Source organism: Stegodyphus dumicola, chromosome 7 (assembly GCF_044657685.1).
Source record: "Stegodyphus dumicola isolate Sdum_Otavi_A_Nest chromosome 7, ASM4465768v1".
NCBI lineage: Eukaryota > Metazoa > Arthropoda > Arachnida > Araneae > Eresidae > Stegodyphus > Stegodyphus dumicola.
The window spans coordinates 24804582-24827527 of NC_140774.1; the positions used below are offsets into that span (position 1 = coordinate 24804582).

The window sequence follows — 22946 nt, forward strand, 5'->3', positions numbered from 1 at the left end:
TGCCCACAGCCATATTTCAACAGGATAATGCACGACCAAATGTGACACGCATTGTCCAAGGGTTCTTCGTCAATCGCCAGATTGAACTGCTTCCCTGGCCGGCTCGCTCTCCGGATCTTTCGCCGATAGAAAACATGTGGTCCATGGTTGGTGAACGATTGACCCAGATTACATCCCAAGCTGCCACACCAGATCAGCTTTGGCAAAGTGTGGAAGCTGCTTAGTCTGCTGTACCCCAAGAACACATCCGAAGTCTCTTTGAATCAATGCCAAGGCGTGTGGCAGTGATTTCCAACAATGGGGGGGGGCGGCTACTTTAGCCACTGATTCTGGAAGGAACCACACTTCACAGAAGTCATTTGATACTTGGTCAACATGTTATCTACTAAATAAATTTTCTTGTGATGTCTCTTGTCTTTCTTGGTGTTGCAATTCGGGTGGCCAGCAGTGTAGTTCAGATAGATACACACAATGCAATAAATCATAAATCTTAAAATCAAATGAGGTAACTCTGTGGCTTTATAAAAATTTAGCACTGTTTGGTGACAATAAAGCAAGTTTATAAACGATTATTAAAATTTTTGTTTAACTTGGCATGCAAATCGAAAAGAGATATCCTCTAAATGACGATGCAACTGACGCCCGTCTCAACGTTCTTGATTCAGTAGGAGTGCTAATCATACCAAATCCCGTTGAATGATGAACCCCGTTCAGAACGTTTTGAACCGTTAGAATCAAATCAAACGATTAATTCAGAAGTTTACAGTGAATAACTTTGCAGTCTAAACTCAGAATTGATCAAAAAACGCCCACGATTGGTGAATATCAAGAAAGTGTTGTTTCATCATGATAACGCTAGACCGCATACGGCTCGAAGAACGCTGCAACAAATTAGTGAATTTAATTGGGAGCTTTTGCCACATCCTGCTTACTCCCCAGATATTGCCACAAGTAATTTTCACTTATATCGTGCCTGACAAAATTTTTTACTGGGAAAAAATTAAATTCTAAACAGGATGTACACGATGAACTTTCTAAACAGGAACTTTTTTTTTTTTTTTTTTGTTGCATCAAAACCAGTGTGTTTCTACAGCAATGGCTTCAAAAAGCTGCCTGTAAGACGGCGAAACATTGTAGATAATGGTGGAAAATATATAATTGATTAAAATGTTAAATTGCGTTTTTTTTATATTATTAAAAAATTTACCAACAAACGCGCACGAATTTATGGACTGACCTAGACTTCATTAATGCACTATTTTAACCTAAAAATCTCCTGCCTTTTTCACTTTCTTTCAGAGCAGTTTTATAAATGTGGGGCACGAGGTTGATTTGCGAAACACTGTGACAGATAATTGATGTCCATTTCAAAATATTCCGATAGCCAAAATGATTCAAACTGTAAACGGCTAGTGGCGTAGTATGGTGTAATACATGCTTTAGAGTAATATTTCATTTGTAGAATATTAGAATCTCCTGCTCTTATAAATCGCGTAAAGGTAGTTTAGGAAATGTTACATGTTCTGAGATGACTCCACAACATTTACATGAAATAATATCTTTATTTCAATAATGGCAATATAATAAATATTTGAACACATAACGAAATATAAAAATCAAAATTTGTACAAAAATTAATAATTTTAGAAAATATATATATTCAACATAAAAACTGCAGGTATAAATGTATTTGCCGTGCAATAAAAATATTTTCTCACGTGTGTCAAATATTACACGATTCCTTCATAACAAATTCATTGATTTATTATTACTACAAGATTCTGAGCTTAAATGGAAAGTGGCGGATTACTATTTTTTGTAATAAATTCAAATACGACCAAATACAAGTTAGAGGTGAAAGAGAATGAAAATGTGCGGAATAACAAAATTAAGATTTTGCTGTGTGAAAATAAAAATTTTAAGATAATTCAGAAAAGATGCTACTCTATCTAAAAATGATACTTTATCACAAATATTATTCAATAACAGTAATTTTTGGTCAGTGGTTACTTTGATGACGTGAGCCCCGTTCCTTAAAGCTGCCTTGGATATGTCTCACGAATTCTTTGCTTCTTACTAACTACTAACTTACTAATTACGGGTGAATTTTAACATCAAAAGAAATATCCTGCTTATTTTCTCTTTATTTTACACAGTGTTACAAAGTTTTAGGACTAAATTCTTTTAAAATTGGAGCAAAGACGTCCAATGATAATTGACAGCCTTTGTTACTCTGATACCTGCTCTTGCTTCGACTAAAATAACGTCTACTTAAAAACAAAATTTTCTACGAAATTAATCATTTATTCCGATTTATTGAAAATTTTTGCAATAGATTCCGAAGCTGAGCAAAGACTAGGAATACAATTTTTAAGAGAGTGGGAAAAACAGTAGCAGAGACAACAGAAATATGCAGAAACACTGGGCATCAAGCATCAAAATTACTCAAAATTTTCGGCGGTACGGAGAATTCTGTAATGCGTATGAAAATGCTGATTGGTAGAATTGGAAAAACAGCACTATAGACATCTGAAATCTGGTACAAAAGGTATCGGCAATCAATTATTCGTTTGGGGCTGATTGGGAGTACGGACGATTTGTGATGTACAAGAAAATCCTGATGATGAGCCCAGCAATGCCCGCCCTTCGCCATCTCAAAACTGATGAAAACTCGTCTTCTGTCTTCCAGAATAACATCTGATTAACTTAACATGAATAAAGCTACTCCTCTTACAGTTATCGTATAACACATTGAAAAGAGAAATTTTTCTCGTTTTATCCTCATTATTATCTAGTCTTCTGTCCACCACAATGCGCCATCACACACTTCCATTTTCATCAAGCAGTTCCTAGCAAAGAAAAGTGTCACAATTCTCAACTACTTCCCTTTTTCAGCAGATTTGGCATCTGCTTTCTCTTCTCTGAATGGAAGTTTCTTAAAGATCATTACTTTAACAACTCTCAAGAGATTCAGAAATGTTTTAAAATGCTACTAGCACACGACAGAGACTTAAATGGGCTAGTCATTGGCCAGAATACATGAAGATCGGTGTTGAAAAAAAATCTTTTTGCCAAAGCCCATGGGAACCAGACCTCGGGGTAAACTCCCGGTCAGATGAATCGATTGTGTTGAAAGTGACCTAAACATTCTGAAGATCTAAAACTGGAAAACAGTTGCCAAAAGCAGAGAAGCCTGAAGAAAGAATTTCCAAACCAATGAATATGAAAAAGAGACTCAGAAAATCGCGATATAAAATAATATTTCAAAAGAGAAATGACAGAATTTAGCAGCTATTATATGCATGCTGCATAGATTGACTAGGATTGTATATCGAAGGCCTTAGCCTTCGATATACAATCCTGTAATTTCTTCGCCTTTCGATTTTGTATGAAGTTAGTCTTAAAATTCTGTAGACGCATTATGGTACTGTGTACATCAGTTTTTAATTACATCATAGAAATATACCCTCCAAAAATTATTATAGAATTCAAACACTCTGCAATTTTTCACCTCTTAACTTCTAGGCATTTTATAACACCTTTCCATTATTATTCTTTTTTCTACACATTTCTCCACCTCATGAAGTAAACTTACGATGTAGAATTAATGGATTCTACACAGGAACTCTGGCCTGGACATTCCTGATGTTTGGTTAATAAGTTTTAACTTTTTTCCGGTCGTACCCCTGGATATTCCTCGAACAACTGTTTTACAGATGTCGTAGCTAGCCAGCATATTTTCCGACAGGAAAATTTGACAATCAATATGCTCGAAAAATACATGAATACAAAACGTCAAATCATGCATAGAAAGAATTTGAACTGCTGTATATTTTAATACTTTCATTACTAGTTATTATGATTTAAACCTTTACTATCTCTTCTCCTTTTCCGTTTCCTCACCAGAAATGTAAATGAGTATTTAAATCGAAGATTTTGGTTTGGATCGAGGGTTTCGTTTACGCGGTGAGAAGTTCTGAGCCCACTTTAGGTTTAAATTAAATTGTGTAGACTTTGACTACTTGCCTATCTTTAAATTTTGAATTTGACTCTTGCTTTAAGTTGCATCATCATAAATGATAGTTTGATTATATAAGCACGAGACGTGCGTTTAAATTCAAATTTTGATCTTAAAGAAACGGTTGTTTAAAACCTTTTCAAGATTCCATTGTTATTTCAGACACAGCGATAACTTGGCACACGTCTTTTAGGAGTCTGATATGAGTTTATGCTACCAAGGCAAGTCAAACTCTAAACACTCTGTCTAATTGAAAAATAACTAAACAGAGAAAGCGTATATATTAAAATACTGACAGTGAGAGCGTATATATTAAATATACCAAACAGAGAAAGAGTATATATTAAAATACTGAAAACTGCATTTAAAAATGCCAAGTAGTGAATACTGGCCACAATGGGCGGAGAATACCTGTGGCAACACGCAGACGAAAACTAAAATAAAGGGGGTGATCAGACTATGCTCAGCAAGGTACTAAGAAATTCTCCCCCTTCCTTGAGAATTATATCTTCGTAGCATAATTTTAATAGCAATTCAAAATACTACAACAACTGAAAATCAACACTAGAAAAATAGCTCACCCCGTCGAATAGTAACAGGACTGTAAGAGCAAAACTATTGTAACGTAAGCATATTACTATCCAGTTTGTATGTACTTGATAAAAATAATATTTTAAAGCAATTTAAAATGACATTGAAAATCCAGTCAACGTGTAAATGAATTACAAGTTTACTTTGATTATCTCAGTAAAAGTATCGTAAATATGAATTCAGGTAATGTTTAAATGTACACATAACTGTCATGATTTTATGTAACTATCACATGTAATTTGTACAAGACAATGTTTGTAATTAACATATTATGCTTATACACAGGCCTTGTATGCCCATGTAAATTTTTTTTATATGTTTACAAGGAAGAAATATTCCCTTCTGCCAGGATGACTATTAACACTGTAAGATTTTTACAACAAAGTCAAATCAGTGGTTATCTCAGGCGGCGCTCAGTATGTGCTATACGTTAAGTAACTGGGGATAGTATGCACTGTATGTAAAGAACTGGAATAGTATGTATGTGCTGTAAAGAACTGGAATAGTATGCATGTGCTGTAAGAAACTGGGAATAGTATGTGCGAGGGTTATGTAAGAAACTGAGAATAATATGTGATGTATGTAAGAAACTGGGAATAGTATGCGCATGTAGGTAAATTTTTATGAATGTAAAAGACTTTCATTTAAAGCAAATCCAATTCGTTAAAACGTAAAAGCGAATTGGTATCTTTAAAAGAAAGTCTAAACCAGCTGTGACTGCTTTCGTACCTCATTTTTCATTCGCTAATCATTTTATTAATCAGCGATAAAATATCTAATATTAGTAAATAAAATGCAGATAGCTTAAATATATTAATTCATCTGAACAAATTTCACATTTTTTTAAGCAAAAACTGATAAATATATAACTATCCAAAATTAATTCTGACTAGTACGACGAGTATACCTCTAGAAAGTACCAATGGAGAAAAAATAAAAGTGTTATAAAATCTGTTTTCATTAGCTACTATTGCAACAGTTTCTGACTGTCTCTGATATGTCTAAATGATATGCAATATAATCCGACCTTTATACGTCCACTTTGCTCCAGCAGGACACAAAGTACTTTGCCCATTTCAGTCATGATTTGATATAGAAAATTGCCCATAGAAGCCTAATGAAAATACATTTATTATATGCAATATTACTATTTTCAAATACACACCATAATATATTTATAATATACAAATTACAAATTACTAGATTGAACATTTAAGAATTAGTATGTTCTTTGAAAATTCTTTCAATAACAATTATTACTTTTCTACATAAATGGGTAGAAAAATTCGCAATGTTTGATGAATTTGTATTCAACTGTGTGAAACAATTAATTCAAAAAATGAATATATTTCCATTGCGTATACATACACGAAATATATGTCACGAATTTGACTGCTTTTAAAATAAATTACAAATTATACGAGAATATCAGGTAATGATATACTTTCACACACGGAGAAATGATTGTAGAATTAAAGAAATCTTAAGCTGTTGGTCGCAGATACATTTCTGAACATCACTTTTATACAAATTTTATACGGAAGCTCTACGAAGGAAAATCCAATTAGTAACTTATTCCTTATTCTACTACAGAGTTTTCAGGATTTGTGAAACTTAACAAAATTGTTAAAAATTACATAAATTAATTCATGTTCGTCTGAAGAAAGAATGAATTGCACAAAACTAAATTTCCTTCAAAACACAAAATTTGGAATTTTTAGCATTTTTGCACATGATAATTAAAACCATAAATTTTAAATGAATGTCTGCTGATGCAAAATGTATCTATTAGAAATCTGTATTTCGAAAGCTTGATTATTTTACCTTGACTTACTTTGCACACAGTCCAAAAAATTAAGATAATTTTGATAATTTGTTAGCACAACTACAGAACTATTCTTCTTTAGCTAATCCGACAAAAAAAAAAAAAAAAAAAAAAAAAAAAAAGTTTTCTCAGTTACTTTTTTATAGAAGCATTTAGACTATTTCGTATTATTTTATCCAAAGTTATCACGTAATAAAAACATGTCGTCGTGTGAAGGCCTTATGTACATGGTTTGGTTTGATTATGGCAAATCACGCGAGGGCTATCTTCCTAAGAGGAGGGAGCTTTCGTGAAGTACGTTTTAAGAGAAACTGGCTCATATACATGTTACACATGGGTTAAACCACAAAAACGTCCATGCAGATAGCCAGTTCACAGAGATTCAAGCCCCAGAATGAACTACCAGCGTTCAGCAACTTCACCACTCGGTCGCTGGTGGGCCGTATATATGATTTATTTCTTTCATTGAACCATGTACTTGCAGCCAACCACTCGTTTTAATGTAAAGTTAAAAGCAACGTATTCAAAATATTAATTTCTCAATGTGTTCTTGCACTTAAAATTTCACAATTCATTTTGGAAACTGTACATCAAACGTTCAAGAGCTCCGTTTAATATCGCAGAAATTATTTAGGTACCTAGTTTTACAACCTTTGAAAGTTTAGTTATTGGGCACCTTTTAATATAATCACTGCTAAATTTCGGCGTATGTTTTCAAAATTCGGGCCCATTATACTACTAATAGTATTTGAAAACCCCATTTTTATTCAGTCGCTCGGGGACACTTCTGGCGACGAAATACCGTTCTTTAACTTTTTCCTAACGCAGAGGCCTTGATCGTTATTAGAACACACATATCACTTGGTATCAGACAGATGAACCATAATGATTGGTGGGGTTTCAACAGATTGGACTGCGATTTGTGTACTTTCGCCACACAAGTTGAAATTAAAAGGCACGCGTCAAACAATTGAGGCATCAAGAGGTAATAAGGAACGTACTGTGATGCTGAAGAAGTAATAACTTCTCTAATTGTGTCGTAACTTCCATGACCACAGTCAAAAGATCTCAGCGATCTGCAATGCGTTTGCTATTAAAGGCGCGCAATTTTAGCGAAGTCACTGGATCAGTGATCCTGCAGCTCTTCTGATACCGTCTTTAAATACAGCAAATCAAATTATCAAAACCACAGTAGAAAACTTAAAGGGGCGCGGCTAATTCAGTTTATAAAATGTACCAAACAGTACAAGTACACAGAATACTCCGAAACTTTCAGTTAGATTCAACTCTCTCAAACTTGTTCCTGGCAATAACTCTATCGTCGAACAATAAAGACTGACTACACGTATCTTTGAAAGCCCACAGCTAAATCATTGCTGCTTCGATGCAAGTAGCCAATTGATTAATAATTTATGTTACTGATATCATTCGTAATGTCATTAATGATTACTAAGCCTTTCACAGATTATTTATAAATATTTTAAGAGTTTGATATTGCAACTGATCATTATGTCGAACACACAACCAAATGCATAGGATCCTATAGTGTAAGGAAAACCTGATCCGTCGACAAGAAAAATGCATCGCTATTTACTGGCAGTTACACTGAAGGAGGAAAAAAAAGTAATAACAGCAATACTATCAGAAGCAGTAATAGTAACACCAAATGGATTTGTAGCAGCCCCACATGACAGCTTTCAGTTTGATGTATATAAACAGAAAAGAAAAGAGAGATTAACATCCAAGAAAATTTAAAGATCTGCCAAGATTAAACGAGAGATTTAAATCCAAGAAGAGAAAGATCAACATCCAAGCTGGGTCTAACATAGATCTGAGTAAGCAGACGACAAGTTAAAAAAACTACATATTGTGAATAAATATAGAATTAGAAAAGGTTTTAAATTTTGAATAGCTCGTTAGCTTTAAAAGCTACAGATGCATAAATTATTTCTGCGAAATTAAAGAATTTATTGTATCTCCTTAAGCATGATGGATAAATGTCAGTCTGTTGAGAAATATGAAGTGCGATCATAACGATATGCAATTTGATTTATCAAACCACCATGAAATGAAATTTTTGTACGGTTTAATACTTTCAGTTGAACTGACATGCAACTTCTCACACAAATCACACAGCCATGTGTATGAGGCGTCTTTTGCCTCATAGTTCTCCTTCCATTTGAAATATGAAAGGTATTGTTCTTCGTCTCTGTCGAGATAAGCTAGCCACTCAGCTAGCCTTTTTGGACTAGAAAACTCATTTGCATTGATGAAGGAATGAGGAGGTAAGTATTCGGAGTAATTGGCTCCGCCTCTGACAACGGGAACCATGTCATTCATCAGCGCATAAAACAATTTCTCTGTGACATAATCCGTGCAGATGGAGTTTTCAAAGGAAAGATAGAACTTGCACCTTTTGGATAACCACCTGTAACACTCTTTTGATGTTGTCTTTGGACACTTGTTAGTACCACATTTTCCATAAACAGCTACATTAATATATTTCTTAAGCTCTTGGACGTACACTTCTCTACGGCTTGGTGTATTGCAGTTACTCACTAACCAGCATACTGGATTCCGGCTGCGTTCCATTCCTAAAAGAAAAATATTTTTATTTTTATAATGTACTAATGTAACAAAATGAGTATAAATGCGTTGAAATAAAATGCATGATTTTTGAAATTAATGAATGCATGCACTTCTTACTGAATGGTATGTTTATAGGGTTTCGTCTGAATATAAATATAAGAGTGAGTTTATGCATCGTTTATTTATATTTAATTACCTAATAAAAGTTGCGCTTGTCAGTTATAAGTAACTGTAAAATGGTCACTATTTTAATTTTAAAACGATATTTATAATCCGAAAGCACGTATTTTCTACTTACTCGGCAATTTGTTTCCAGAAATTTGAAAGCATATAGTTTTAGCTTCAAGTTAATAAAATAAGTATTTATTTATTCTTAAATATTTAATTCTTAATGTAGTTAATGCTCAGTTAGCCTGGCCTCGTTTAAAACACCTTACGTTTATTTACTGCTGAACGATGGAAAAATTTTTATCATAAGCCATCAACTAAACTGAAACTAACTGTTAAAAAATACAAAACGGAAAGGAAAAGTGTATGGGCTAATAGCAGTGATAATATCTGGGAGTCGCTTTTATTCATAACAGCATATTTTACTGTAACTCGTTCATCAAATCAAATTGATCAATCGTAAAAATAAATTAAGTGTACAATTTTTTATTTATTTATTTATTTATTTATTTATTATTATTATTATTATTATTTTTTTTTTTTTGTTTCACATCGACGCCTATCGAAATACTCATTCCAAAACAGGACATTTTGAGATGCAACAAGTAAGCCCTCTCGCATCGCCTCGAACAATATATTCACACGGAGGAGGCCTTTCAACGGACACTAATTTCGAGGTTCAGATTAGTGCCTATGTGGAGATATATAGAGGCAGACTCGAACACTGCTTTATTTAAATGCTCCCTTACAGCTGACCATCATCTAAAAGTTCCAAACTCAGAAAGCAAAATAAAACCTTTTTGTAAGATATGCTATCAAGAACAAACATCTCAGAAAGGAAATAATAAACATAATGAACTTCCTGTCCACAAAAGGCACGGAAGCCATGCAACACAGGAACGTCTGGCAAGGCGCCTTGCAGGCCTTGCGAAGTGTAGTCATATGGATAATTAGTGCGGCTGGACAATACACACATTGTCTATGGTTAAACAATTGTATTCACCACACTTCACCATACCCATATCATCTCTGTATTATGCACTGCATTAAATACCTATACGCATGCTGTTATTTCACAATTACATAACGTTAATACAAGCACTCACCGTCTTTCTACAAGCTGTTCGCACAATTTTTTAGGCGATTTTGGTAAGCGGTAATAAAAAACCGCTTGCTGCAAAAGAATTCCAATTGTACTATGTTTTTAAAAGTCAAAATTATCGTCTGTGGCTTGAAAGTTTTGTTTTTATTCAAAATGGCGAATTTAACAAAGCAGTGGTTCGAAGGCTACATTTACGCTCTTTCCGAAGAGAAATATGCATACTCCGTTATCCAAACACGATGTGAGAGTCATGGTTTTGTGATATCTAAAGCGTCGATAGGTAATATCATCAACAAGAAAGGAAAAACACGTCAAATTGGAGCCTCAAGTGGGACAAAAATTCCAAACAAGCATCCAACGAAAAAAAGGACATCTTCGACTATTGCAAAGGTACGTTGTTTAATGTTAAAAGAAAATTCCCCTAGTCAAACGACAGTTGCAAAATCCTTAAAATGCTCGGTGTCCACTGTAAAAAAATGATAAACGTTGATTTAAATCTTAAGAAAGCGAAAAAACGCAATTTGCATCGTCGTCTTCCAAAGCATATCGCTCAACGTAGGACATGCTGCAGAATTCTATATGATCACACTTATCCAAAGAAAAATGGAAAACAATTATCACAATATATGAAGCATGGGTCTATTTAAATGATTGTAACAAAAAAAGAGCCATTTATTATCATAAAAGGGGAGAAAAAAATTTAAGTACATGGTTCAAAGAATCGAAAGAAAGTTTTTCTAAGGGATTCATGATTGTTGCTGGTTTTTCTTATAATGGCAAGTTTAAAATAAAGAGAATGCAAAAAAAAAAAAAAAAAAAAAAAAAAAAAAAAAAAAAAAGTCAAGATTAACTCCAAATACTATCAGGAACAGATTTTATCGCCACTTTTTCTGAATGAAATACCATCGCTTTACCCACAGTGCCATCAATCTGTGAGACTCCGTCAGGACAAAGCTAGCAGTCACACATCAAAGTCCACTGTAAATTTCCTAAAAGAAATGGAACAAAAAACTGGTATCAAGGCCATACCCTTCACTGATATCCCTACTAAATCTCCCGATGTGTCACTTATGGAATTTTGTGCTTTCGGACTTTTAAAAACTGCATTATCCAAACGTTGTCCCAAAACCCTAACAGGACTCTGGAAAGCTGTTCGGGAGGAATGGGATAGAGTACCTCTTCTGCCACTTAAAAAGGCATTATTATCCTGGAAATTACGGTGTCGAAAGATATTCAGAATAAGGGATGTCAAATAGAACATTTAAAACACAAGAATTTTATGTAATTTAGTTTTGTGAATACAATATACATCGTCTAAAAAATGTGTGAACAGCCTCTGTATTCTTATATAAAGATGGTAGATACAGTATGTTCCACCTTGTAACGCCGCTTTCCAAACTCAAATATCCTTCGTAGTTGCTCTATCAAATATATTTTAAAAATAAGGTTGTGTTAAAGTCGCAACATCATCCCCTTCCTAGGTGAGACTTCTTTTGTACAACAACGCCAGAAATGATCGCTTGATTTAGGAGAAGTTACATAAGTTTGTTATTATTGGATTATTTTTTTTTTTTTTTTTTTTTGCTCAATATAGCCCAGTTTATTTAAAGGTACGACTATATTTTCTTGTTTTATAGTAATATACATTTTTATAAAGTCATAATTTATCTTTCATCTTATGAAGGTCATTTTAATTTTAACTGCAATGTAACAGAAACGCATGCTTCTTACTCCTTATTTCAGAAACCGCTGTGTCATCTTTTATTAATACCTTGAATAAAGCAAGCGAATGATGAGAAGCTATTCCTCACTTTGCAAAAATACTTTTTTATGCTTTTACAAATACTTACTATATAACTAAGCCTTGTCAAAAGTATTAGGCACCCAAATATTTTTAAGATAGCTTTAAAAGTAGTAGTCACCTGCAAAAATGTTTATCTGTAAATTATAAATACCCTTTTATTGTTTCAGTTTGTAAAATATAACGGCAAACAACTCAACTCTTAATTCATTTCCATTATAAGAGTTTTATGAATATTGTCAAGTTACCTTGTTAGTGGAAGTTCCATTATTATGTTGTGTTAATTCGTTGATAATATTGAAAATTAGAGTAATTCTTAAAGAAAACGCCGAAACGTAAAGAACTTTATGGTTCAGCAAAGGTATAATACTTTTTAGTAAGCAAAGAAAATCTGAAATTGCGATTGACAAAAGATGTTAAACATTCACGATATGCTGTACAAAATACTTTGCGACGTTTTAGGAAAACATGTTCACATTTAATTGGAAAAGAAATAGAGTGAAAAAAGATAACATGAGAACGTGGCGATCGAACTTTATTTGAAAAATTCGAAAAATTATCGTAAGTTTGCTGCAGATCAGAGGAAACTGGTTGCGCGATTATTGCTAAAGCTGTGAGAAGGAGTTTCTATCAGCTGGCATGAAAGGTACTACAAAGAAGCCGTGCCTCCAAGACAATATATATATGTACATATGTACATATATATATATATGTACATATATATATATATATATATATATATATATATATATATATATATATATGTACATATATATATATATATATATATATATATATATATATATATATATATATATATGTATATATATATATATATTGTATATAGAAGCCGTGCCCAGACAATATATATATATATATCGTATATATTGTCTGGGAGGCATGGCTACTTTGTAGCTACCTTTCATGCCAGCTGATAGAAACTCCTTCTCACAGCTTTAGCAATAATCGGGCAACCAGTTTCCTCTGATCTGCAGCAAACTTACGATAATTTATATATATATGGGGCTTTATTCCACAGTTTACAAAAGAAGAATAGTAAAATGTTCTCTGATGAATGTAACTTTCAGGTAAGGTAAACTCAGTTTTGCTACTCTTTTACACAAAAATAATTTTTCAAACATGCTCAAATGCTTTTGGAACAAATCAGTTTCTTGAAATAAAAGTATAATTTTTTCTTAGTAGTTTCTAGTGTAAAAATGGCGAATACAGTATTATGATATGGGGATTCATGGCACCAGTGGTGTATGCAAAATGTACACTCTGTACAAAAAGAAAGAAAATAATAATAAAAATTAAAATAAATAAATAAAGGGACAGCTCCATCTATACCTCCCGTTCTACTGGGCCGATTGAAAAAATTTAATTTGCGTTTCTCTCGCCTCGAAAATGCGACTTCGGATATAACATTGTTATTCTAATGTAATTGTTTTGACACAAAATCGGATTTTTTTTCTGAAATGACATACCGATTTTTTCCCATATTTCGATTCTACGACTCAAATTACGCAAAGTGCCATGTTTTATAAAAAATCGCCCGAGTAGTTTTTAAAACAAAAGATCTCAAAATTTTAGCTCTAAATGATAATTGATTTTTCTAGTAATCTCTTGCTTTTTTTTTTATTAAACTTACTTGATTCCTTCTTTCACAGCTCGAAATTTACATTCAATACAAATAAAATTCACAGATATTTTCTGATTTATTTTTAAAGTTTGTTTTATTTAGATATATTTATCACTTTTCCGAAATTTCTGAACTATAATCTAAAACATTTTTACCATCACCTTTAAGTATTTCTAGGGATTCTTATTCAAAATTTCCCAAGATATACATGAATTTATATATTGAATCGTTTTGGAATTATGTAAGTGTCCTGAAGGGTCAGTCCACCCTCTGGCCGAGAAGTGATAATAACGCAAAATGGGGTTTACACACTTCTTTAAAATTATTTGAATGTATGTTAAAATTGTTTGAAAGAATGGGCAAAGGACGTTTTTTCTTTCATCGTGCACAATGAAAGGAAAAGGAGAATACATTACTATAAATTAAGAATTTCGCCTTGTGAATTCTTCTGGCCACAAACTGAAAAAGGTGCGCCAAGGTAAATCATCCGTAAGCTTCATCCGTAAGCTTCTTACCAAATTTTACAGAATTTAATATTTAGGCATTAATTGAGTCGTCGAACCGAAATATTAAAAAACATCGGTATGTCTTTTCAGAAAAAGTTCGTTTTTGTGTCAAAATACGTACGTTAGAACAATGCTATATATAAATCTAATACATATCCTAAGTCGCGCTTGCGAGACGTGACAAACGTAAATTAAATTTCATCAATTCGAGAACGAGATATAAAGAGCTGTGCTCTTTTTGTGTGTGTGCGTATTTGCAGAGTTTTCACAAGAATAGCCACAAACACAACGAAGTTTTTGAAACCGCTGTAGAACGACTATAGTGTAAATTATTGATTACTACAGGCATGACTCCGTCAAATGTCAGCAAAATATCGCACCATGCCACAAATCAGCGTCTTCTGTGCAGAGGAATCTTTATAATAACATTCATGCTTTAGACTGACCATCATAGTCTCCAGAATTTAACCCTATGAAACATCTGTGTGTTGTTGGGTTTCTAAAGAGAAAGCTATGCCAAAACGTAATAACATCCGAAGTTTTCCTAAAAGGTGCTTACTCTTAAGCAAGTTTGAAATGGCATAAAGGGGAAGTTTAGTATGCACAGCAAAGTTGCGATTAAAACTAAAGGTGGAAACATTGTAAAGCTCCTTCTTTCTATAGGTATAAAGCTCCTTCTTTCTACGGGTATAAAGCTCCTTCTTTCTACGGATATAAAGCTCCTTCTTGTCCCATCGAAAGAAGGAGAACCTATTACTTTATGTTCGTCCACTGAGTTATCAAATTTGCGTACAAAGTACGCAGACGAAAAAAACTCTTTATAGCTACTTTTCAAGGCTCTGTTCATAAATGTCTTCTCTCTTTCAAAATCTCTTTTTCCAGTACTGCAAATGAAACCTCTGCCATATTTCTTTTTATCATAGCTGGTAAAATCGACAGGCATAATTTAAATCCTCAGTATTATCTCGGTTCAGTATGAGATCTTGAGCTAGCTTTCTCCTGTAATCAAAGATTAGATTAATTAAAATTTTGATATAAAATCATAAATCCTGTAAAACAGCCCATTGATATCATCATCATTAATATCGAAGCATCTTCCCTTGTAAGGAACTTATTTTATTCTAACCAATTATTTTCAGTTTTACTTTCCTTTTCCTCTTGATTTCAGTTTCCTGCAGGAATGTAAATTTTAAATGACTTAGTATGCAAAATCTAAACGTGGTTCAGAAGCAGTATTTAAGCTGCGTTTCAAGATTCGAAAAGAGTAATAGCGGAGTTAGGTCCGAGTTGATGCTGCGTATTTGTAATTAGTTCTCTAGTAAGTGTTAAACACCCATCAGATTATACTGATATCCTAGACTCGGCTTTGCTGCGTACAACCGATTTAGTCTTTTAGAAAACTAAGAAGCCAGTCGTTAGCCATTCAAATTTATTATGATTTGTTACATTTTTATTTCTGTTAAATTTAGTTCAGCCACAAGTGTTGATGAATTGTGAGCCCCGAGTGATTACATCTTGTTTAGTTTAGTTTAAATAAAAAGGTTATTTAAAACTTTCTGCAGTATCTATTCTTCAAAGACATAACGTGTATTCGCTACTTCGTCTTTTACGTAGGGTCTACATTTTATGCTTCTCAAAAGACTGAGACCCTATAACATCAAATATTTAAATTGCGATATTGCTTATGTAAATTTTAAAATGTTTGGTTCTTTTTATTTATCTCGGAACTATTTAAAAATAAATGCAATATTGCAGGATGCCTAATACTTTTGTCCAAGGCTGTACCACTAACCGAAAGAAGTAAAAAAAAAAAAAAAAATTCACCTTTTACACCCCTCCCCCCCAAAAAAAAGTAGAAAAGACAAGACAGTTTTCATGGTTCAGTGATCTCATAAAATTAATTTTGAAAGGTCGTGTGAGTTTAATAAACCTTTTAGACCATGATGAAGTTAAGGAAAGAACTGTTATCTAGCAAAATAATAAATCCACGTAATCAAGCACAATGTCATATTTCAAGAATCAAAGATTGCAGAAAATAGATCCCTTTTTCAGTCTTGTGTGTAGGTTATATATTTATCATATCAATCCTGCTTTGCATTAATGTTGTTTTAAATTTTATGTATGTATCAATATAAACTAAAATTTTGTAAGGACTGCAATGTGCCTCATTACTACCTATCAAGGACTATTTCCGCCCGCCTAAGTCCATAAGGCTCGGACCTATGGTCCTGGGCTTTTAAAGGGGACTTCCAATCATTGTATGCTTTCTCATAACTTTGTTTTTTAACCAAGCAGAATTGAGATAAAGTATTGATAGATCCTGAGAGAATGCTATGCCTAGGGCCATCAGACTGACTGATTCGAGATCTGTGATACTGCCACCTTGATGCAACGATAAGATCATTAGAACCTAGAGTTTTGAAGCTTTATATTGCACTTCAAAAGAGTTAATTGAGAATGGAATCTAGTTCGCAATGGTCTTTTGAGTATCATTTATTACCTGTAAAATTATACTTCTTTTGCTTTTTTAGAATGGTTCCGTAAGAAGCATACAGATCCGAATCTCTTCTATAGGTTGCTGTCCAATGAATTTTTCCCTTTAGTGGTAAAATTCTTTCTCTTGGCGTGTGGGGTGGAGCTTCTTTATTAAATAGAACCAGTAAAGGACATTTGCCAGTCTGCGCTCCATTCGGATATTTGCACACTGGTAAATCGTTCGGGTCCACGTTTCGCCAGTGCAATATCACTGCAGAGCTGCGACTGAGAAAAGAGCGGTCAGAAGTAACTACACATTCCTTGATGGGACACTGAAGTTCATTCGTGTTAGGCAACCAGTCACTTTCGCTGAAATACTTTGTCCAGAGTAATATGAGCTTACTTTTCCTGAAATAGAAAAGAGATAAATTGAAAACCTACATACATATGATGGATATTAAACGGCATTTTTACATGAAAAAAGTAGTACGAAGTTCAGTGATCATGAAAAATAATGTATTCCGCTATAATAGCTTTGGTTTCTGTTAGAAAGCAAAGCTGGCTTTCTACCGGCTAAATTTAGTTTTTGCCTTGGCGGTGGCACTAACTGGTGGTTACTGGTTAAGGCAGGTATTACCAATGACAGCAACTTAAATGAAAATGATCTGAAAGAAGAAAAACGGCAGCAGTTTAAATCCATTTAAAATATCGCATTGCTATTCGTAATACTAATTAATAAAATATTTTAACTGGTGTATTTTGAATTAGTACTACTTCTTTACGCTATTTTTAACAAACACAAAACAGCTAGTTTGCTTCACGAAAAGAACGTGGGATTTCAGTTGTTTAGTAAGCAGCAAGAAAGAGCTACGGCAATACTTTGTAACAAAATCCCACATTCTGTGCCTTACGGCTTTTCGAACAAAATCGAACTTTTCCTCATACATATCATTTCAATGAAGTCTTACAGATTGTTTTAACTTCTGCATTGGGGTTTTAGAAAATAGCTGTAAAAGAAGATTTCTTAACTTTTTTTTTTCACAATAGTACTGCCTGCTGGTACTGCTGGATTTGAAAGAATATTCTACAGCATTTCATTTATTCCTAATAACTATACAAATTCTTTGGAATAGCTATCAAATTAAACATCTGCTTCAAACTAACTTATGTAAGTTAGTAGACTGAACTTGAGTGGTGATATAATGCTACTTAATCTCTGAATAAATCTTCCAAAAGTTGCTGTTGCTGACTTGCTTTATTTCTAAATATATATTACTTAAGAACTTACAATCAATTCGATCAATTTTCAGTTATTCTATAAGTTTTATCTTGTTCATTGACACTACCATGGCAGAAATTAGTTTCTGTCATGCCATTTTTAACAGGTTAAAATAGGAAGTTTCAGCTAATCCGAATGAAACTTATCAAGTCTGAAATTAAGAGAACTCATCAAACGTAGTTCAAAACTTTGAAATGAAATTCTCAAATTTAAGCATTCCACTTCGTTATAAAGAAACCTGAACGGAGCAATTTTATAAATTTTCTTGGATTTCTCATAACAAAACTAATTTTACATTAGAACTAGACACTAACCCCTCCCCCCTCAGAAACAATTTTCATACCATTCTGCATATAATTGTAGTTAAAATTTATACCGTATACAGATTTATCGTTAGGAAACATTTACTGTAACATAAATAAACATCAAAAAGTATAAAAATGAACTATTTCTATTTATTAACCTAGAAACTGTGGGAAATGCAATTATCGCATTTAATTAAACTACTGAAAAAGAATATTATTTAAATAATTATTAAGCAAGATATATAATGGTTCTATACATGAGCCAATATTTCAAAATAATAAGCATTACTTATATCCACGTCATATACTCAATCAAAAGCCTAATTTCAAACTTAAAATTTCTAACTGAAGTTATTATTGATATGTTATCATCACGTCCAGTAAGTAGTATCCATTTAGTTATGAAAAATAAATGAAAGATAAATTGAACGACACCTTTCTATTTTGGAAATATATTGTATCTCAAGCTATTATTCCTCAATAGGCATCTGAACACCGAGAACTTGCTTACAGGAGACAATTTTCTGTACACTATCATTAAACACTTTTGTACTTAGCCCATTAAGAAAAGCACTTATTGTAGATGAAGTTCTTTTTCAACAAAGCTCCCGTTAAGTAGCTGAAAACAAGGTGCAAAAATTAGCTGCTAAAAATTGATAAAATGCAAATTTTTAATCTTACTTCCTAATGAGCATTTTGACAGTTACGTAGAGCCATAAATATTTAACTCAATTAGTTCAACTTATACAATACAGTTCTGTACTGTCGTGGACAGAAAAAATAATCTTAGCTATAAAAGTATTCATTTTTTTACACATGTTCATTCCTAAGCAACACGTTAACATATTAAATTCACAATAAACTTTCAAATAAAGTATTCTAATCTCGACAAAACTCCTTAATAGTTATTGGAGATTTAAAAAATTCAAATTTTATGTAATCAATTTTACCACTATAGGCTGCCAGATCAGGTATTAATGTAGCCTGTCCTAAGTCAATGACAGTTTTTAATATTGTTAGTTATTATTGTAAAGGGGAGCCGCCCATCTCCAACACGTTAAATATCAGTTCGGAACCATCACTTTATCACACGTCGGAAAACAGGAACACGACGCCGAGATAACTGCAGATCATAAATCGCAGCCAGAAGCTGATATTCTTTGAGTTCGGAACAGTCTTTAACAGTCTTTATATAATACGTAAAGAAAAAAAAAAAAAAAAAAGTAAGTCAGGAACCTTCACCTCTCCCCCTTCGTTTAAATGTCAGCAAAATCGGAATACTTTCTCCTTATAGGTCAGAAACTTTTACTCAGTCACTTCTTAACCATCTGTAAAACTGGAATTCTTCACTGTAGGACAGGAACCATTCTCTCTCGGTGTTCACTAAGAGGGCTGTAATTCGGAACACTCCATCTTAAACGTCTATAAATCTGAGATAGTTCAACACCACGGACAGGAGTTCTTACATATCAATTGAATGCAAGTCATCTCCCATAAATTCGTTTCTATCTCGAAAACTACAAATACACTTCTACTGGTAATCTCCAATAAAATGTTCTTTCTCATCTCAAAAACCTACACAGCTAACTATAGTTATCACCTGCATTTTCTTCTTCATTTTCAGTAATTTCTCATCTGACCCAAACCAAATCAAAACCAGTCTCTTCTTTTTTCTGAGAGAACTCTCCTATTTAACTCTCGACATAATTATTAATTAAACGGCATTTTCTGAAGCAATCACAATTCACTTGAACTTAATTGGTCAGTCACAGTACGCAACAACCTTTTAGGAGCCAATTAAAGCTAGGTGCCGCACATATTTTCTACAGCGCCCCATGAAAGACAAGTAGGGTATTTTCTTCTCGTTCGATGTGGGGAGTTCTCCGAGATACATCACGCTTCGACAAAACGTCTTTCTACTCTTCTTCTATTTGCATCATAGTTCAAAGAACAGATAAACAATAAATGACTCCAATGCTCCAATCACGTTTTCCGCCAAATCCATCGCATCCGTTTACCTCCTACAACAAAATAAATTTTAGCCTACAGGCTTTCACACCTTCACCCATAAAAGATCTTTTTCAAAAAGCATGTCTGTTACGAGCCGCGGCTCGCTTCTCATAAGGGAAGAGACGCATTCGCTCTTTCTGTGCAACAGATACAGAAAGCGAAAAGGATTCTTTATCCCCATTTTTTAAGTGTTAAACTTTTACTGGCGCCTACCGCTGAACCCGACATTTCTTGTCAAGTTTCACGACAATTAGAAGTAACATTGAAGCTAAAATCTCTAAATAACACTCTTTATACCCCCAAACGCTTTTAATTCTGTGGGAAAACAGTCAGTTCTGTAGTTGACTTTAGAGCTGTAGTAGCCTCAAACCTCTCCCCGAAGTCAGCATTCACTGTCAGAGCCAACAGCTGTTGTCAAAATAGCTACCTCACTCACAAAATCAGCGAAGCAATCGTTGTCGTATCATCCTAGCACAGGATACATGTTAATCTGTGTACCATCTCAAATTTAGCATACTTGTTATCGTTGAAGCTAATACTTGAATCGTGGAAGCTGGTAAGAGTTTTGCATTGGCAAATAATCAGGATATTTCTCAGCGGACTGGCGGCAGAAGTGAAAGATGAAAGTATTTTAATGGTGTCGAGCGTCTTATTAGACCGCATTACATGGCTCACCTTGATCGTTTTCATTATTAGGAAAGAGCAGCAGGTTCGCAGACTCCCAAAGAAAATCGTTGAATCACACTTGCCACATCCAAGGAGGCCCCAGTACCAGGGGGTGAACTTTTACCTCTCGGACACTCTAAAACGGGTGTCGAGCTTGCTGAAACCGGTGAAGTCTGGCGGTCATGCTACCCGCTCTACACTTTCGGATAGAAAAAAACAGGCTTATGTATTTTGTAACCTCCTTACCAACCGTGACTGCTGAAGAACAGATCTCAGCCAGCATAACAAACAACACAGGAAGGGTCGTTGATGAGGATGAGAGTATACAAAACTTTGTCCTGTCGTGATTCCATGGATGCCTATGTGAGATAATAATCCCCGATTTTCTACCTTCAAAATGAACAGATTTTAGTCAACTTTTTTTTTTTTTTTCCTTTTTTTTTTTCTTTTTCTTTTTTTTTTTTTTTTTTCTTTCAATTTTTCAACCAGCAAAGCATTATTTTCCTAAGTAGAAAACCCTTCGTTACTTCGCCGTAATCAATATAATCCAATTAATTTTTTATGGACAAACAGGTATTATTACTTTTGAGTGCCTAATTTATCCATTCGTATCTAAATTTACCATTTAATGATTTATTTCGCAATTGTAGTAAAACCTCCGTTAAGGGGCAGTTTCAGAATCCCCTGTCATTTGAGGCAGGACAAGCATTTCATTCAGCAAACAAGCTCTATGACGGCCGTTAGTGACTGGTGACTGTTGGTGGAAGATCCCACTTTTTCACGCTCAAACATATTATCTAAAGCATTTGAAAATTTTCAAAACTCGACTGTCAAAATTTTCTCGCCAAATACATATCACACATTGATGTATCTTAAGCAAATATGTACCAACTAAACTGTTTTTAATTATTTGTAAGAGAATGACTCTTTTTGACTTATTCTGTGTATTACAAATCTTTTAAATACTGCACAAAAAGTATATAAAAAATCGGTTACCTTTCATTCGTTGCATACGGAATGGCATTTCGAATCCTGTTCATTGCTCCATGAACGATATTTGTTAAATTCCATTCGTATGATTCCATGGAAGTAGAGCGAGAGTATTCTATTTGTACGCACGTATAGCAGATGAAGAAGATGAAAATCATGAGAAGGCATGACTGAAGAAACACTCGCTGATAACGGTTTGGAGGGCTGGAGCTGGGACGCCCTTCATTTTCCTCTGTTTTCATCTATAAAAATCACTTGATTAGATACTTCTTTTGCATGCAGTGAATCTACAAACTTTTAGCACCACTTTCTTTAACAAATTCCAGTAAACCTACCAAGCAGTAATTTATTACTGTGGCATCTCAATTTCCTTTTCCTAAATTACTGTATACACAGTTCGGGAAAATGATGAGACACTTGCCTCAGGTGAACAGCTAGGAAAAGCGCCACATTTGCGGCAAAATTTTAGAAATACATTAGAAAAATAAATTATGGTTGTTAATTTCCAATTCTGAAATGCATCGAGAAGCCCCGTTTTAAAATATCATTTTAGAACAATAAGAAAGGGAACAATAAGAACCTTACCTACTACTTAACACTTGCACATTCACCTTTCCTTAATCAATTAATAAACTTTATTCATTGTTATCAATTTATTTAAAAAGCGAGACAATAAAATTATTATCTTGTATCTTATTTAATTTTCAGCTCGTTACTATTATTTTATGTTTATATAGACGCTTCAAATTTATACAAGACATCAAATAATAAATCGTTTCAATGAACTGAAACTAATATCCTGTTAAAGGAATTCACTTGAATATTTTATGCCTAAAATTGAATACTGCAGTTAACAAAAAATTAAATGAAGCCGAACTTTAATTACACATAAAACTGAACTTTTAATAAAGAAATTCACAAGGAAATGAGTTGACGGCATGATTATTTTCATGGGGTTTCCCCATGCGTAATGTAAATA

The 22946-nt window shown here is 33.6% G+C and overlaps 1 protein-coding gene across 4 annotated transcripts in view; it reads right to left on the bottom strand.

Annotated features, from left to right (window-relative positions):
* Window positions 1–1542: 1542 nt before the first annotated feature.
* The window catches only part of LOC118197447 (lewis-type alpha-(1,3)-fucosyltransferase-like), an 81619-nt gene continuing 60215 nt past the window's right edge, over window positions 1543–22946 (bottom strand). For 3 of the 4 annotated variants that reach the window (XM_035368962.2, XM_035368961.2, XM_035368963.2), the window contains exons 2-4: window positions 21974–22209; window positions 16743–17125; window positions 1543–9028 (exon numbers count right to left, since the gene is read on the bottom strand). In XM_035368962.2, coding sequence (XP_035224853.2) covers window positions 8463–9028; window positions 16743–17125; window positions 21974–22209 — 1185 coding nt within the window. In that variant the 3' untranslated portion in view covers window positions 1543–8462. The remainder of the gene's footprint in view (window positions 9029–16742; window positions 17126–21973; window positions 22210–22946) is intronic. The other variant, XM_035368965.2, reaches the window with a different exon arrangement.